Source organism: Phycodurus eques, chromosome 18 (genome assembly GCF_024500275.1).
Source record: "Phycodurus eques isolate BA_2022a chromosome 18, UOR_Pequ_1.1, whole genome shotgun sequence".
NCBI classification, from domain to species: Eukaryota; Metazoa; Chordata; class Actinopteri; order Syngnathiformes; family Syngnathidae; genus Phycodurus; species Phycodurus eques.
This window is the reverse complement of record NC_084542.1, coordinates 18,488,665-18,508,312: the sequence shown is the minus strand read 5'-3', so window position 1 is coordinate 18,508,312 and position 19,648 is coordinate 18,488,665. Positions and strand designations below refer to the sequence as shown.

Genomic DNA, 19,648 nt, shown 5'->3' with positions numbered 1-19,648 from the left:
TAATCCACAGAAAACAAGGACCGTGTAATCTATGCTTATTGTGTGCGTTCATGAGTGGAAACAAAGAAAGTTCATTTAAGGCCATTTAGAGTGGGAGTATTTGCCTTCTTTAGGTTATTTTATAAAGGTTTAGTTTCTTGTTGTTTTAGATAAAATGATATTGTTGGGCAATATCAGAATTTGCACATTCCTATTCTAGATTTTGGTCTATTTGACGTTCATGCATCAATTATACAAATAAATCAAGGGTTACTCAGTATATGAGTAGTTTTTATCACTAAAAACTTACTGGAGGACCTTTTAATTTTGCTCGAATCATATTCTGAAGTTACGGCACCTGTCATCTTATTTGAGTCCAATTTGTGGCTACTCCTTCATGCAGGTTAAGACTGGGGAAAAAAATACATTTTATTGATTTCAAATAGATAAAAATGGACAGTGGGATTTTTCTCACAAAAATCGTTCCGCAGATTTGAATTATTTTCTCTGATTTTAAGGAGGGGGGAAATCAGTTAAAATTGAATAGAGGATTTATTTCTGACTTAAGTCATTTACCCTTTGCTTATAAAAAAAAATAAAAATATGACATGACAATGAATTTATTTATTTATCTTTTTTATTTTTGTTTGCGTTGTGGGGGATTTGGTTATTTCTCCCGAGAGCATGAACTTAAAGATTGAAATCAATATTAAAGGTTATAGAGCCTTGCGGTCCATATTGAGGAATGTATTTCCTTTTTGAAGAGTTGGGCATTTTTTAAATTTGAGGCCATATCGAACAGCCTTACAATTCTTGTATATAAAAATGTTTTTTTCCTTGTATTTGAGGTGCCGATGCACCTGTTGCCGGCGACGCTCGCCGTGGGATCAGCAGACTTGTCGCGCACGTCGCAAAGCGCTGACGCTCGGGAGGAACAAGACAAGAACGGATCGATCGGCCTCGGAGAGACGGACGGCGATGACGCCAGCGCGCTTTCCGTTTCGAGGTGACTCCGTCAACGACATCGCCCGAGTGATGCGGGCGGCGCACATGAGAATTCGGATGATGTGAAGCAGCTGTTTCACAATTAAGTTGCGGACGAGGTGCTTGATTTTATTTATTTATTTTTTTTATATTTGGACCGAGCCCTGAGTAGTTGACACGCGCGACCGAAAATGTTAATAAATGCCTATATTGTCTTAATAGTTTCACCTGCGAGTATACCCCAAACTATGATCCCAAAACTGTTTCATTTCGTTTCAAAAACCAACCGTGCTGCTTTCCTACTGAGACAGGGCTTTGGCGCCATCTTGTGGCTTCTTCCTGCATTTCAGAAAGAGCACAAGTAACACAATAGGTGAGTTTTTCAGCCAATAACGGGAGATAGGTTAGGAAAAAAAAAAAAACTGCTTCTTGGTATTTTCACCATTTTGAATTTGGCATGAACATCCATCCGTATGTTTGTATTATACTGCCCCCAGGTGGCCAAGGCACACACGCCAGAAGGAGCAGCACTATGTTTTTTTAAATTTTGTTTAATAATGTAATTACTGCATGGTTTTTATGAAGAACAATATTATAGACTGCTATTCTTCAGATTAAAAACATTTTATTTTTTGGGGGGAAGCCGGAATGGATTAATTGTATTTCCATTCATTTCAATGGGAATTAATGATTTCAGATGTTTTGACCTGTGAGCGTGGTCGTGGCGCAAATTAAAGTCATATCTCAAGGCTACCACAGTGTTCTGTAAAAAAACAAGAAAAGCAGTCTCTCAGAAATATAGTGGGGTGCCAACAATGAACCGTGTTAAAACAGAAAATAAAATTTAATTAAATCACAAAAAAACTAAATCACAAACATTTGAAAATTCTAATAAAATCATAGTCCCATTGAAGCAGATTTTGAGAACACTGTGTGCTCTTCAAATTAAATGTTAATAAATTCTGAAATAAAATTTTATATAAGCTCACAAAATAAAAAAATACATAGTCACGGTAGGCATTTTAGGATTGAATGTAAAATATAGAAGTACAAATTATGAAATCAAATCAAATCCCAAAACTATAATAAAACTGAAAATAAGGAATTACATTATAAATCAATGTCAATTTTTCCTGCCATATTTTCCATGTGGCGTTAGAGTGCGGCGCCACGTGACAGCTTCATTGCTCCTCTGCACTGCGGTGATGTATTTCTGATACACTGTATGTGCGTCAAATCATTCTTGACTACCGGCGGGCCTCTCTGGAAACGACGATATCGTCGTGCCCTTTCAAATAATTCGCACACTTTGGCTGTGGCCGACATATTGATCAGCCCACTTTTAGTGCCCTTGATTGGCCTCGCGCTGCACTGAGCTAACATGTTTGTAGCCCAATTTCTGATGTGTGAAATATATATTATCAATATATATTCTGTTCTTTAGTCATCAGCAGCAGAACACGGACAATTTGGATTCACCAAAGTCACAGCGTTCTGGCCAAGAAGCGGAGAAAACCAACTCTTTGTCAAGCAGAACAATGACTTTGACATGAATATATTTGGATTTTGTGACACCTCAAACTAGAAAAACCAAAAAAAAAAGGGCTTTTGATGGCAAATAATCATTTACGTCCAGATATGCAACAAAGAAACACGCCGTGAGCGACGTTGACACGCCGCACGGCTCGACTTTTTTACACGACGTTCGTCATTCACGCCACGATTGCGACACGCACGTTCTACGGCGACGAATGCTCTGTTCATACTGTACGTATCCATATTCTAAAATGTTTTTATCCCTCAGAATGAAGCTGAGAGTCACCGCATAATCTTTATCTTACTATTAAATTAGGCGGGTGGTCCATAAAATCAGCCGCAATGTAAAACAAAAAACCAAACAGCATGCTTATGAATTTCAGCGCACTGTGCATCCTGTGGGACAGTACAACAATGCATCAGATGAAAATTCATCGACCGCTAATGATCGCTGCCTTTTTTTCGACATTAAGACTGCGATGGAGCAATTGGCGCCCAAAAAAGACACATTTGAAATGTGGATTTGTACGCGGTGTTCCCAAATCCGAGCAGGCCGGTGAGCTGCTTAGGGCTGAAAATCAGTTTTGCTTAAATACAGACGTAACGATTGGATTAGTGTTTGTCGCTTTGGCGCTAGCGTGATAGCCGGATTAGCGGCGACGGGCTCAATAGATTTGCTGTCGGATGCCGCGAAGCCCACCGTGCGAGGAAAGCCGGCGACCGCCTCAGAAAGCGGCGAGGTCAAAAAGACTTCCACCAAATGAGCGTCGCCGTCTTCCACACATCTTTACGTTTCCGCTCCAATCATCAATCGTATTTGTGCGTTTTTTTTCTTCTTTTCTGTGCGTCTCATTAGAAATATCAACATATCCCCGCTATTGATTATGTCTGGATGTCTTAATCAGATCAGCAGAATGGCCAGCGTCTCCCTCCGCCGGACACGAAGTACATTCATGCCAAAATATTGATCAGGAATTTCATTGAATGCAGCGCGCCGTTTATTAATCGGCCCCCCGCTTTTTTTTTTCTTTCTTCTGGGTTCTCGTGGGTGGGGTGGGGGTCAAGGGTTGCTCTGTCCCCGAGGCTCGTGGGCTGCGATCGGTAACGAGCGCGTGATGGCTTTTGTATTGATCGGGGGGTTGATGAAGTGGGTCGGGGTTTGAGGGGAGGAGGCTACAAGATGCTATCAGTTATTCAAATAAATTCATAAATGATTGGAGAGTTTTCATCTTTTCTTTTCGACATGATATTTGTGTTAAGAAAAATATTTGAGTTGTAAAATCTTCATTTTCACACAATTTCATCAATAACAGTGAAGACATGCCCCACTGAATTTCCTTTTGATAAGGAATTCATTTTACTCATGAATATTTGAATTATTGGCAGTTGTTATCTTTCAAATGCTAATATTTGTTTCTTAAAAAAAAATAATCCTCAAACAAGTTTGAATGCCAAAATGTCTTTTCCGTTCGGTGTCCCAGATGAAGTTTGATGATTTGCATTTTTACGTTTTGTGAAGACGCTAATAACATTTATATTTTTCTCCTCTTTTCCATGGAAACGATCACAAATTCATCTTCGCGTCCAAAGAGTTTCTTTTTTTGCTTCTTTGTTACTCAAGCCGGCGGCACGGTGACCGACTGGTTAGAGCGTCTGCCTCACAGTTCTGTGGTCCGGGGTTCAATCCCCGGCCCCGCCTGCGTGGCTTTTCTCCGGTTCATTGATGACTCTGAATTGCCCGTAGGTGTGACTGTGAGTGTGAATGGTCGTTTGTTTGTATGTGCCCTGCGATTGGCTGGCAACCGGTTCGGGGTGCGCCCCGCCTCCTGCCCGATGTTAGCTGGGATGAGGAGAAGCGGCTCAGAAAATGGACGGCTCGATGGATGTTGCTCAAGCCGTCTTTCCCGTTACAGCCGCCGGAGGGAGCCTCGTGGTGTTGTTGCAATACACCAGAGGGATCTGTGATGAGGCAGCCATTTTGGATTCACACAATAGCAGACGGCCAAATAAATGTCGCTATTTCGGAGATATGAATGAATATGTATGAATTTGTAAAAGTGTGGGAACGATTGCATATCTTTACTGTTATCGCGATTGTATAATGATTTTCTGAGTAGTTAGGATCATTGATGCACTTGTATCCGCAAAGTTCTTTGGGGAACACAAATTGTGCGACATGATTTTTATGAAGGGGTTTATGTCTTTACTGTTATGCAAGAAGTGCATTAAAACAGAAGAAAAAAATGGATTCTGCTGCTGTCTAAATCAACCCCCAGCCCACCCCGCCCCGGCTCTTCGTACTTCGCGTAGCGATTGGTGGGACGGTGTGGGAAGCAGCTGCCGTTGCTACAAAAGAAAAGCCGGATGCCATGAAAGCGCAACGGGAACACTTTAGCCGGGCGTAAGCTGGCGCTGAGCCCGTAAAGCGCCGTAAACTGTCCGCTCGGCGGCGGACGTGCCTCTCGCTCGCTAGCGTAAACAGCTAATGTGAACACACACACACACACACACACACACAGACACGCACACACGGGTCTTTCAGTCGTCTGTGTCCCTCCACTTCTTTTCCACTCCGGTCCTCTAGAGGGCGGTATTGCAAAGTTGCTGCCAATTGCCACAAACGGCAAGCTTTTTTGTTCACCGCAGCGCCATCCTCCGGATCCGCTGGGTCACTTCACCCATTCGGCTCCAACTCGAGCAGACCGTACCGGCGAAATGGGAAAATGAATTTCTTGGAAAGTTTTTTTTTTTTTTTTTTTTTTTTGTTTGTTTTTGTGACTTATAAACCTCCAAACTTGGATTCAAAGCACAAGAACTTGTATTCTGCACTTCTGTCTACTCAAGTAACACAGCAAAAAAATGCTGCTTATTGGGGAATTTTTGGTAAATCAAACAAAGAACTATTTTCCGATAATCACAACATCTGGCGATTCGTACTCTCCAGTATTGTACTGTGTAATTACATGCATATAACACACGGAGACTTGAGGATGAAACAGGAAGACCGTCTCAACTAAGTTGCCGTAAGTCGTTCTTCGCGGAGGATAAAGAATATATGCCTGGGAGTAGTTTTATTCTCTTTGTCGGCACTGTTTGTGTCGAAATATCTGCTGTTAAAAGGTTTTTAACAACTGTGATATTCCTGCTCGAATCGCTCGCGTTTCGCAGCGTGTGTTAGCAGAAAGTGAGCAGCCTTTCATACCACAAAATATTGTGGCTTGGTTAGATACACAATGGGTACTTCCCTGTTTTGTATTTAGTTTTGCAATAAACTTCAAGTGGGAGTGGCAATAACCAGCTCGAAGCAAGCACACTTTGCATCTTTTTGAAGGACTGTTCCCGAGCAAAAACCACCGAGCGACGGCTCGTAACTGGAAAATGGCACTCCTAAGTCAAAGTACTATTGTACGTATGTTCAAATGTTATTCAGCGCATTTGGTGACAATCGTAAATCATCTTTCGTCATTTTGAATGAATGCAAATGAAAATGTCATCAATCTGTTCCGGTTCGCCCAAAAAAACAGCAAAGATGTTTGGAATGTGTTTTAAGACAAACATTGGATGTTATAAAAAATATTGTATGTTATAAAACATAGAATACACTTTTGACATATTTCTATAGAATGTAAAGAATTAGGCACAGTGGACGACCAGTTAGCACATCCGCCTCACAGTTCTGAGGTTGCGGGTTCGATCCCCGGCCCCGCCTGTGTGGAGTTTGCATATTCTCCCCGTGCCTGCGTGGCTTTTCTCCGGGCACTCCGCTTTCCTCCCGCATCCCCAAAACATGCGTTAGTTGAAGACTCTAAATTGCCCGTAGGTGTGAATGTGAGTGCGAATGCTTGTTTGTTTCTATGTGCCCTGCGATTGGCTGGCGACCGGTTCGGGGTGTACCCCGCCTCTCGCCCGAAGATGGCTGGGATAGGCGCCGGCACGCGTGATTCTTTCGGTTTTCCGTTTAGTTTGACAGTAAAACTTCATCTGAGTTGAGCTCACCGTGCACGTACAGCGGTCGTATCTGGAGTTTCCGCTCGCTCGCAAGTCAAAGCGCCGGCCAGACCTCGTATCTCAAGGCGCCATTGTGCTTGCGCTTGATTGGATGTCAACTGGATATTTGTATCCAAAGAACATAACAAAAAGGCTTTCTGCGTGTTTTAAAGCAAAGGAAAATTGCACAGGAATGAAAAAATAACAAAACAACTTTCCATCCTTTTGTAGGTCTGCGTCCACCGCCCGCTCTTCCCTGATTGGCCAGCCTGAGGACGGCCCCCTCCGGCGCCAACCAATAGCAGCCGCCCCATCTGTGCCCCGGCGCTCTTAAAGCACCCTGGCGCCTTCAATGGAGACTTCCTCTCTCTCTCTCTCTCTCTCTCTCTCTCTCGCTCTCCCTTTCTCTCCGTCTGCTGAAGCTGCATCGCTTCATCCGTCTGCCTCTTCATCCCTCGCTTCTCGCGTTCTTCCTCTTCTTCTTGTCCCTCCCGAGCAGCTTGCAGGAGTTTGTCGGGGGGACGGGAGGGAAGACCCGGGAGCACCTGACGTGTGCGAGATGATGCGGACACTTGGGAAGTGATCTCCAGCTTGCACCCTTCGCTTCCCTCCTGCTTTTTTCTTGCTTTGTTTCCTTTTCTTTTTTTACTCTCCTCCTCCTCCTGCTCCTCCTCCTTCTTCTGCTGCTGCAACATCAGGAATGCTTAACGTGGGCTGATGGAGGTTTCCGACGTGCGCATCCCCGACCCGCTCTGCTATCATAACCAGTAGGTGCATCTCGACTCTCTCATTCCGGGGATCGAAATCCGCGGCTTAGTTCGAAGTTCTAAATTCTTGTGCGAGTGCGAGACGAAACGGCAGCGATGAAAAAGGCCGCAGGCCGCCTGCCGCTGTGCCGCTCTGCATCGGGATCCAGATTACTGCAGAAAAAAAAGTACATTACAAGGTCCTGGTTGTGTTTTTTGAACATCCTGTTGCTACAAACAATATTGTTCCTGATGTTTAATGACCCAACATTCTTCAAAACAATGAAAAAGTCTCAATAAACATGGCTTAAAAGTCATAATTAACTCCAATCAATCAATACTTTTTGCAATTGTGCTCTTTACCTCTCACAGATCCAAAGTAGCAAATTTTTCATTTTGTGTCGAATAGCCAAAAAGTTTGTATTTTTATCCTTTGAAATTTAATATAACAAAAGGGTCCAACATTTTTTGTAAATCTTTTGTGAGGAAACCGTTTTAACATGACTTTTAACGCTTCTTATTCAATATTTACATGTCACAAGGCAGCGGAATGCAGATTGCGTCTGCAGTGCAAAAGCAGGAGATAAAAGTAAATGCTTATAGTTGACGTCAACGTGAGTGACTATTCGGACAGGCGCGGAAGAGGTTGGGAAATCCGGAAAGGACTTCGAATGAGCTTCGATGCCGACATCGGCGTTTGGTCGGCCGAAGGCGTGCGCCGCGGCGGGACGGTCCTCCTGTTGAGCTCCGGATGGGACGGAGCGCTGCCACCCGCCCGCCGCTTTGCTGGCAGCATGCCCAACGCCAGAAACAAAACCACTGCAATGTCGACTCAAGTTGATGCATTATTCCACAATTTGCTTGAACCGAGTAGTGATATAAAAAGAATTCTACAACAATAACATTTGGGGGGGGGGGGAAGAAATCCTCCTGTCCGAATAATTGCATTTTTTTTCAGATTGATTTTGGGCCAGATTTAAACATTTTTATTTCCATTTCCCCCCAATTTAAACATTGAAGATGCATGCCTAAACTCCGGTGGGTAATCGTGCGTTATCTGATAAATGCTTCATTCGGGGGCTTAACGTCTTATGTCGTCCTAATGCACGACTGTATTTGTATTATTATTCATCTTTTTCCATAGACACCGGCTGTCTGTGTTGATGATGTGTTCAAGTGTATGTGAGGAAAAATTGGATCACATAAGCTGTTGCCTGATGAAACTATATGACAAATATGAACTTAACACCTAAAAATTGAGCTTTCTGATCCTTTGCGCTTTTGCATTGGATGTGAGTGGCGTCCCTAATGGTGTGACCGCTGAGAGTTCGTAACATAATTGAGAACAATTCACTTTTATTGCGCAGGTGCAGAAAACTGGGCTCGGAGTTGATAAGATTCAAGATCCAAGATTCAAAATGTCTATTTGTCGTATGCTCGCTAAAGACACAACGGGAACAACAAGTCATCTGAAAACGTAGCTTTCCCATGAACAAGTCACGAGCCTGAAAATGACAACACAATCACGTGACCGACACAAACGTTTTTCAGTCTGCACAGAATAAACTGCAAAACGGTGTAAGTTAGTTAGTTACGACAAGATATCGTTGGATTTTTAGGACGTAAAGTAATTTGACATTTTTATCAGCGTGTGCTAATTTCATAATTCCTGGCAGTCGTCCTTATTAACATGGATATTAGAAATCAACAGCCGTCGACGGCAGCGAAAGACTTCAAATAAATAAGTATTTCCGTATCAACACTTTTAAACTCTCAACATGTTTTTTTACATGTCACCTCATTTCTTTTTTTTAAATTTGTTTATTTTATTTTATTTTTGTGATTTCCAGTAATCAACAGATATATATGTGTTCTAAAAACTCGCAAGATGTTTTTTATCCGTATGCATCCGGTCATTCGTGAGATTTTATTTTATTTTATTTTGGGGGTTTCTTTGTAGACAATGTTGATGTTTTTTTTCTTCTTGAAATACATGTTTTTGTTTATTTTTTACATAACACACATAAAGATAAGGACATGGCAGTTTTCATTCAGTTTTTTAACGACAGACCATTTTTGTTCTTTTTAATATACATTTTGGGTCTTCTAAAAAAAACGCAGGGAGTTTGGACATGCAGCAATTCTGCCTTCCCAATCCCAATTTATGGATCATAGCATCTGTTTCATCTCTCCTCCCAAAGGGACACGCGGTCGCAAACGCACACGTACGTGCAAAAGGACGCAAACACACAAGCAGAGTGATGCAACACACGTGCTGGCTTCTAATTTTAGTGGCGTCTCTCTCTCACTCTGTTGTGTATCGTTGCACATACTGTTACTGTAGTTACACGCTGCATACCGTACATAATATAGTGAGACACACACTTGTGAAAATTTCTAAGACAAAAACACAATTTGGATTCAACATCCAATTGTTTTCTTCGTTTGATGTCATCCAAATAAAGTGGATAAGCATGGATGATGATACTATCCTCGAAATGTCATTGGAATGGATTTTAGTCAAGGACAAAAATGTGAGATTTAAATAGAAAGTTGCTGAATGTAACAAAAAATTTTTTAAGTGCCTGCTATAGATTTTCATCTAGTTATATGTTAATTAACATTTGTGCGCTACTTTTGTGTAATTACTAAAATACTACAAAGTGTTAGTTGAAGGTCAGTTATTAATGGACTAAATGAAAAGTAGTCAGAATTGCAATTGTTCTATATTTTATCGTCAAATGAATCCAATCCATATGTGTTTTCATCCCGATGAAGTTGACGGTGCCTTGCCGGAGGGCACACCGGTGGTGCGTTTTCCTCCTAACCCTTTTTCTTCATTTCTAAACCTTCTCTCGGATTTGATATTTGATATTTATTTGCCCCGCGGCTCTTAAAACGCCATATCGGCGAGATCCACCCAATCAATTTTATTGATCCCGTACACGTCGTTTTACATTGTCGTTAAATACGATGAGGCCAGAAAGTAATGCAAATAAAATATCAATCAAATGACTTTCATTTCCATTACGTTTCATGATGACTGATGATGAATGTTTAAATAACGGAAGGCGACAACGAAATCGTGATTTGAGTTTAGATTAAGATTGGAATGTAAGTTTTTTTTCCACTTTGTTTTATTTATTCACCAACGTTAATTTCCACATTGATAAAAACCTACAGTGCATTGAAATAACATTTGCAAATGTTTTTCCAAAGCCATTTCGCCTCCGACCTTCATCGCAACCACTCCCTCGGTGAGTTTGCTTTCTTGATCGCTCCCAAACAGGAAGCGTATCGTCAGCGGCGCGTTGAATTAAACGTGCTCCTCGTTCGACGACTTCATTCCTCGCCCTCGTTTGCATTGTGTCAAGGGCGCTAATAGCGTTAGCTTCACGCAAAGTTGTCTCGTTTGCTCGTGTGTTTAGAGAACGACGAGAGGCAGTAGGACTCACACTTGGTCCTCCGGTAGACGTACAGATACGCATGGAAAAACAAGTCATCGTTTTGATGACGGGGGAAAAAAATCCTCTTTTCCCTCTCTTAGGAACTTTCAGAGTGCTTGTAATGAGAACAAGCGTGTTGTTATTTAAGCACTAGGTAGCATGGCTCGACCTTGGCGCTCTCAAAGTGTCGTGTGGCTAACTTCCTGTAGCTTTTGTGAACTGACAAAAAGTGCTAAATTGGCTAATGATAACAAATGGAAAAAATAGACCTTATCTTTTACAGATTGGACGAATAATTCTTTTCTCACAGTAATTCAACTTGATTCTCGTGAATGAAAGTTTTTAATCAGAATATTTCAACGCTGTTTTTCAGAAGATTTCAGTGTTGTTCCCGGAAAACTAAAACTCATTTCTCGTATCTTTGAATGTTATTCTGGGTAAAATCACAACCGTAAGAATGACTGCGTACCTGGGGAACGTCTCGCTTCTCCGCCAATTGCGTTGCGTCATCGTCGTTAATGTTCCCTGGTTCACATGATGCCGCTGTCCCTGCTTTTTCTGCCTCACGTGTCCCCGAGATCTCAATCAATCAATCAACAATCAACATCTCGCCCTATTTACGCCTTTTCTTACGCTTTGTCGTCATCCGCAGAGGTTGAATAAAGTCACGATCTTTTTTTGACAGAGCAACGAGGAGAAAGTGCAGTTATCTGTTTTCAAACATTGGGAATCAAAGTAAAAAGTAAAAGAAAAGGAAATACCCAAGTAAGGCACAGATACCTGAAAAATCAACTCAAGCACAGTGGAATCATTTGTACGTCGTATATTCTAGTTCTACATTGAACAAAACAAGGACAACATTACACGGCAACTCGGGATAAGTAAAAATGTACTTTTTCACATAATAGGGAGATTGTATTGTCAAAATATTGCAACTTTATTTTATGTAAAATCACAACCTTTTTCTTAAGAATTTATTCTTGTAAAAACCTTTTCTCCGATATTTCAACTTTACTCTCATCATCGAGATTCAGTTCTCATGTGTCAAATCCTGAGGTCAATTTCTTTATAAAATGAACGTTCTGTATTTAACCCAACAAAGACAAGACATTACTAAAACGACTTAAGCGATAAGTAGAAACTTTGAAACTTTTTCTTGGGATGGGCGAGTACGGATTACAGGTATCGGTATCAGGCCAATAGCGGTCTCATTCCATTTCAAAGGTATCCAGTAACTGGTGAAGGCTGCCGAGAGCCACCGCGACGTAAGGCAAAAAAATCTGACATCGAGTAAATCCTTCCCGGCAGTCGTTGGCGCTACATTGTGGCGATTTGACACATCGGCGACTCATCACGTGCGTCAAAAAGAAAGAGAGGTCAATTACAGTATCTGTCATTGTGTTACTTAAAATTGTACGTATCGAAAGTACTCGTGGCATCAGTACTCTCTATCGGGGAGTACTCCACTGACCACTGGGCTTTAAAAAAATGGTATCGAACATCCCTGCTTTTTATCCATAATTGTGGGCATTTATTGTTGAAATAATACAACTTTATTTCTATAAAATTAGAACCTTTTCCTCAGAATATTGGAAAAGTGTTCTGTTAAAATGACAACTTTTTTCCATGCTTCTCACCTCAGATTATCGCCGTAAGAAGACTTAGCAGACGTTTGAAGGTTACGTTTTTCCGGGCGGTAATTGAAATGCAAAATAAGACGAGAGGCGATCGATGGCCATCTCTGTTTATTTATGAAATCAATACGCGAACTGTCCCTCATGAGTCCGTCCGCCGCCCCCTCGCCTTTCACTCTCGTTCTCAATGACGGCTCGAGGGGCGTGTTTGACTTTGCGGGGAGAGCAATTTGCTGAAGGTGCGCGGCGCCGCCGTCGATGTCACCCGCAGGTGAGACGACGTCATCTGTGGGGGAAATGTATGCGCTGCCGTGACATTGAGCAGGCCATACGCTGAGCGTGTGTGTGTGTTGGAGAAATGTGTGCGTCCCAAGTTTGCTGAAGGTACAACGAACCGCCGCTACTCACAGGGGACGCGAAATATATTTACATCCATTATCATTAAAAAAAAAAAGAAAAATATATATATTTTTTTAACCCCCCAAAATATTGACTAAGCAGGGATAAACCGCCAATAAGTGTTGTAGGGGTTGGTTGCCCCCCCCCCCCCCCAAAAAGAAACATTTTTAAAAAATATTTGTTTTCATTTGAAAACAATTGAATCCGCGGGTGCTGAACCGCAAATATGCAGGGGGCTACTGTACGCTTCCGTTACCATTAGTTATGGAAATGACGACATCATATTCTTAAAGTTGCGTTTTAATATGACACTGCATTAAACTATATCATGATGCTACATAATGCACGTGGGAAAGGAGAGCCACAGTCACTGATGGACTTTTTAGATGTTTATTGAACACTCAATCAGAAGCTGCTGCCGGCCACAGCTCACGCCGGCGTGAGGACGAACGCTTAACGGCAAAATCTATTAGTATATATGTGGAAAACCCTCCGATATTTAGGGTACTTTGACTTTTATTGCTGTCAAATGTCAAAAAAAGCTCAACTCAGACTGTATGTATAGGGTTATAAGGGTTAACTGAATAAAAAGGTTGCTGTGTACTATTTTTAACATGTACTACCCCCCTCAGGAATCCCAACCCCCCCAGGCCAAGGTGATTAATTAACTGTTGCACCGCCAAGAAAACTAACCCCGCCATCGACTCGTTTAACGCCGCTTCCTGCCTGCCACCGTCGTATTCACCGCAGAACGAAGCACGCAACCGCACAGCGCTTGGCTGCGTCTATGTTTACAGTCCCGGCATGATTCAAAATGCAGAAGCAAGTCTGACACCCAAAGAGGAGGGTTTCCCCCCTAAAACAGGAAGTGAAGGTGCGGATCAATAGTTGTGATAGAGGCAGAAAGGCAGCAAGGCCTTCACACGAGCAGAAGCGCTCGCCTACTTTCATTAGCTTCTTTCACCAGGAAAAAAGAGTTTGGTTTGAGCTTTTTCTGTTCCTTAGTCATCAGCAGTAGAACATGTTTTGGTTTCACCGCCCCAAAAAAGTTTCTCACAAAAAGTGGAGAGAAAAGCTTAGAAAAGAAGACTGAGAAAAGGCTTTCGATGACAAAATAATCATTTATTTCCACATATATATATCGCATCATCTTTTCTCTCGATCACGACACACACTTTCGACTACCTACCGCGACAAATAATAATTGGCACGACAAGCCAAGATTCACATCCTAACCTTTATCTTCGACGCAAAAGCTGTGCTGATGTCAAATCCAATGCCATCTGCTGGCGGCCGTTAGTCATTACAGTGCTTTACAAACCTGAATTCCAACTTGCCCGATAGGAACGTCCACGGTAGTAAATGAGCCAAACGTTTGGCGATTTTGTTTTCTTCTGTGTAGGCTGCTAAGTCGAATGCCCTCGGAGGACCGCCACCTGTCGTCCAGCTGCGAATCTTACGTGAAAACCGAGCCGTCCAGCCCGTCGTCGTCGCTGGTGGACACGGGCGGCCGCCACAGCCCCAGCGGCAACTCGGACGCCAGCGGCGGGTACGTCAACGCGGGCGCGGGAGCGCGTTCGCACGGCTTGGACTCGCCGCCCATGTTCAACCCCGGCCTGCACGGGATGGGAGGAGGCGGAGCCTGTCTGCGTCGCTACGACGACCGCTCCGGAGGCCCGGCGGACGAGTCGGCCGTCAAGTGCGAGTACATGCTGAACGCCATCCCCAAGAGGTTGTGCCTGGTGTGCGGCGACGTGGCGTCGGGTTACCACTACGGCGTGGCGTCCTGCGAGGCCTGCAAAGCCTTCTTCAAAAGGACCATACAAGGTTTTACGCGCACCTCCGCTCACACTTTGAAATTCCCACTTGACACCAACAGATGATGCACTCCATCAATATTACAGCATTATTCGCACAAAATGCAAACTTTTAGTTTTCTAGTAATATTACGTTTTTGTCCGGTAATATTACAACTTTATTCTTGTAATACATTACCCTTCTCCGTAATACAAGTACTTTATTTTATTGCAATAAATCATAACAGAACAAGTTGTGTGAAGGGGCAAAAAAGAAAGTGAGAAAAGAAAATGCATCCTACAAAATCAGTTCCCCAAAATTCCCACTTGACACAAACCCAATATTCTAAGAAGAATATTCCAATTTAATTCTCAAACAGTTAGAGCTTCTTGTCAAATTACAGCTATACTCCCATATAATTACCACTATTTCTTTTTTTTTCTCTGATAATATTGCAACTTGGTCCATCCATTCCACTCCACCGATCCATTTTGAACAAAACCGGCTTCCTCAAATGGACTATTTGCACTCGTTATTGTCTAAAAAACATCCGGTCTTGAGGCGACATAATGTCACACGACTCCCGCCGAGCGAGGGAAGAGGCGGAGTTTCTCAACACTTGAAGCGTTCATTACCAATTGCATCCCGTTTATGAATGAAATGAAATGAACAAATATGAAATCGGCCATATTCGGAAAATTCTTATTTAATAAGACAGCAAAGAGTCAAACGGTGTTCTGTGACTTTGTGTCGTCCTGCGCACCTTCTTCATCTTCGTCTTCGTCCTCCTCTTCCTCGCCTTTGCGGAAGGACGCCCCCGAAATGGACCCAACGTGTCCGTCATTCGTCCCGAGCTGCGGGACACTCGGTCAATAACGATCAGTGTCGGGTGACTGTAATTAAGAAGCCTTTCAGCGGGAGAAAGTCAAGAAAGGGGGGCGGGGGACGTCTCTTTGGGAAGGGACGGGGGTCCAATTAGGACCACTGCGGTGTTGTCAGAGAGACGGGGGACGATGAGGCGTCCTCTAAATAAAGATGGTCACTCACTGAAAGGAAACGGCACTTTAATGGAATGCTAATCAGGGATTGGCTGAGCAGGGGGAAGGCGGGGGGGGGGGGGTCCCGGCCTCGCTAAAGGGGGACAAGGAGAGGTCTGGCCTGAGTGGGGACGAGCGCATGGATAATAATAATAATAATAATATATCCAAATTTACAGGGGGAAATAAGAGAGGTTAGAGTGCTGCGAACGTCCTCTGCGGAAAGAAAGGCGCACGCCACACATGATTAGCTAACAGGCTACCGGCAGCGAGCGCTTTGAAAGGCGCCTGCGCACACGCGCGGTCTAAAATGTTTTCTTTTATAACCGTCCAACGTTTGAGGCAATGTGACCTCCCCTTTCCAAACAGATGAATGTCTGAGATATCGTTTCAAATACATACGTCTTTTTTCAGAGAATACATAATATTTGCCTGTTAGTATTTGGGTTTTTTTTGAATGCATGAACACTAAAATCCAAAGTATTACACTTTTATCAAAATCTTACACTCCAGGAGCAAAACATTGGCTCAGATTTGAACCACTTGAAGCACGTCGTCAGCCTCACAGTTTTCTCGCACAAAACACCAAACACACGAAAGTATCTCATGATGTAAGCACCGACTGCCAAATGAGCATACCTACTAGCCAATCAGGTGAATGCCTCGGGAGAGGAGAAAAGAGGGATGGGCCCAACGGGCGTGGGTGTCACCGTAATGAAGCCAATTTATCTGTGAATCACGATGCGGCGAGGGTGGGGGGGCTGTCGGGCGGGGCGGCAGTGGCGCACGTCCCCTCAGAGTCCCACAAAAGACTCTTCTCCTTCACCAGTCACACGGGGTCGCCTTTGCCAAAGCGCTACATTCTGCACGACAAACACAACGCTCTCGATTTGCGGGGCGACAACAAAGCGAATTGCGTGTTGTGTGTTTAAAACAACGACAGAAGAAAAACACGCTTTTTGACAAACGAAGCAGAAAAAACGGGAAAACAAGACTGAGAACGAGCTTTTGGTGACAAATGTATCGATTTATTTGCAGACCCGCGACTATGAAATGCGCCAGAAGCAAAGCTGACTCACTTCATGGCTCGAGTTGAACATTTGTGCGTCATCTTCTCTCCCAATTGCGACCTTGACTCTCTTACTGTGCTTATACAGACTCTGTTCGAGTGCGAGATGCCTAAACTTGTCTGACTCCCGTGTTGGCAATTCTCACCATCCTAATTGACGTGACGAGCCAGGATTAATCCCCTAATCTTTGTTTTCAACTCTGTGCTGATCTCAAATACAAAGCGATACAACGCCGCCATCTGCAGGGAAGTGTTCGTCATTACAGTGCTTTACAAACCCAAGTTTCACAGACAAGCCGGACAAGCCGACCTGTTGAAAAACATACTTGATGAATATCTTCCTCGGTGGCAGTAAAAACAAAAAACAGTTGGATTCCAGATGCCGATTGAAATGGGGGTGAATGAGTTCATTTGGGCAATTATACACATTTGGAAACATTTGATGAACATTGATGACAAATGACTCGTTGTGTTCTTCCGAAAAACGGGCTCGTGGGTGCGTTTGCGCCCGCAGGATCGCGAATCGACGAGGGCTGACTTTATCGCTTCTTCTTTCTTTTCGCAGGCAACATCGAGTACAGCTGCCCGGCCACCAACGAGTGCGAGATCACCAAACGGAGACGCAAGTCGTGCCAAGCCTGTCGCTTCATGAAGTGTCTCAAAGTGGGCATGTTGAAAGAAGGTGAGCGCCGTCTTTATTTCTCATTGAAATATAAGCTCTTTGCAGTTTGTAATCGCATTTAAGACGACAACTTTAGCAGTGGCGACATGTTGGTTGTCTGGAATGATGGAAAACACAGATGGGACGCGACGGTTCGGTGTGGAGCTAGGGCCGTGTTTCCATCTTGACAAAAAACGGGAAAAGGAGAAAATGAATTCCTCTGGCAGAAGTCACAAAATCATCAGTGATGTTTGTTTTTGTTAGCTAGCGGATGACTTCCTGGTTCGTGGAGGACACAAGACAGTAGACAGTCCCATTTTGCATTCCGGGCTCGATGCTAAAAAGGTTTTTCCAAGACAATTTGTCAGTCTCGATGTTGGTTAGCAGGCTACTTCCTGCTTCATGGACGATGAAAGGACGTTTACGTCACATGACGTTTGTGTTGGCCAAACTCTCCCGTTTCCGTTCGGTTGGCAAGGGGAAGGAAATTCCGGTGAGTTCTTCCTGGTCGGCAACAAAACCTTTTGCCTTTGCACTTTTGTACTTTATCAAGACATCGGCTTCCCTCACGGTCTTGTCCAGAGTCCCGGTGACATCATCATCATCTTCATCCTCATTTTCCTTCCCTCTGCTGCTTAAAAAGCTGAGCTGGATGACTCATAACGCTACTCGCCAGCAGGCCGTTTCCCCGGGACATCCTACCCCCCTCCTCCGCTCTCTCTCTGTTGTGTGTGTGCCCCCCCCCCCTCCCCCCACCGCTGTCTGGCTGTGTCCCATTCCATCTCCCGGCTGCCGTATCGATCCGCTAAATGCTTTCCGCACATCCGACCTCACTTCCTGCTCGTGTCGGTTCTCCTCCACCGTGAGATTTTTGCATTTTTACAATCAATTATCGTCATCTAACCCAATCGGGAATGCGTTCCACACAGACAAATATGAATCAAACCCGCTTGCAGCCAAATATCGAGTCAACTCGAATCGGGGCCCGTGTCTCGTAAGACGTTAGCGGTGGCGGAAGCGAAGAAGTACATAATACATCAGTGCCTTGAGATATGAGCGAACAGACTTTTTCCAGATACGAGCCGACGTTTATACCGGGGGTGCGGCGAACGATGATAGCGGAGATTAACTGAGGCGGACGCCCAGTCAACTTGAAGCAAGGCCAATAAAAGGCCAATAAAAGGAGCGAGCGAAGCCCGTGGAAAAAGTAACTGGCACAATGTATGCAGTCAGCCACGTGCTGTTTTGTGATGTAGTTTTTGGTTATTTTTGGTGTTATTTTGTGTCACTTGTTGATATTTTTAGATTTTGTGGAATTCCTTTTAGTACCATTTAGTCTTTCCGTTATGTTAATGATTTTTTTGTATTATTTTTACCTCCATTTTGTGTCATTTTTCTGTTATTTTGTTATTCTCTCATCTTTTTTCAAGAATCGGGAGAATGTTTTGCTTTTTCACGATTTTGAGGGTTGGACTCCGCCAAGGCTGCCCTTTGTCACCGATTCTGTTCGTAACTTTTACGGACAGAATCTTAAGGCGCAGCCGAGGCGTAGAGGGGTCCGGTTTGGTGGCCTCAGTATTGCATCTCTGCTTTTTGCAGTTGATGTGCTTCTGTTGGCTTCATCGAGCCGTGATCTCCAACTCTTACTGGAGCAGTTCACAGCAGAGTGTGAAGCGGCTGGATGAGAATCAGCACCTCCAAATCTGAGACCGTGTTCCTCAGTTGGAAAAGTGTGGCGTGCCTTCTCCGGGTCAGGGATGAGATCCTGCCCCAAGTGGAGGAGTTCAAGTATCTTGGGGTCTTGTTCACGAGTGAGGGAAGAACGGAACGGGAGATCGTTAGGCGGATCGGTTCGGCGCGTTCAGTGGATGCGGACTTTGTATCGATCCGTTGTGGTAAAGAAGGAGCTGAGCCGAAAGGCGAAGCTCTCGATTTACCGGTCGATCTACGTTCCTACCCTCACCTACGGTCACGAGCTGTAGGTCGTGACCCAAAGAACGAGATCCCGGATACGAGCGGCCGAAATGAGTTTCCTCCGCAGGGTGTCCGGGCTCTCCCTTAGCGATAGGGTGAGAAGCTCGGTCATCCGGGAGGATCTCAGAGGAGAGCCGCTGCTCCTCCGCATCGAGAGGAGCCGGATGAGGTGGCCGGGGGACCTGATTCGGATGCCTCCCGGACGCCTCCCCGGGGAAGTGTTCCGGGCACGTCCCACCGGGAGGAGACCCCGGGGACGACCCAGGACACGCCGGAGAAACTACGTCCTTCGGCTGACCGAAATACTATTCAAACGGAAACTATAAAGGGACTGCAAGTTATTATTTTTTGTGACCTTAATTTTGCCTTTTTATCACTGCGTGCATCGTGGGGGTTCCC

The 19,648-nt window shown here is 44.1% G+C and overlaps 1 protein-coding gene across 2 annotated transcripts in view; it reads left to right on the top strand.

Moving 5' to 3' along the window:
* The window catches only part of LOC133416854 (steroid hormone receptor ERR2-like), a 56,603-nt gene that overhangs the window by 23,428 nt on the left and 13,527 nt on the right, over nt 1–19,648 (top strand). For both annotated transcript variants that reach the window (XM_061704117.1, XM_061704116.1), the window contains exons 2-5: nt 828–985; nt 6,718–7,253; nt 14,114–14,538; nt 17,180–17,296. In XM_061704117.1, coding sequence (XP_061560101.1) covers nt 7,204–7,253; nt 14,114–14,538; nt 17,180–17,296 — 592 coding nt within the window. In that variant the 5' untranslated portion in view covers nt 828–985; nt 6,718–7,203. The remainder of the gene's footprint in view (nt 1–827; nt 986–6,717; nt 7,254–14,113; nt 14,539–17,179; nt 17,297–19,648) is intronic.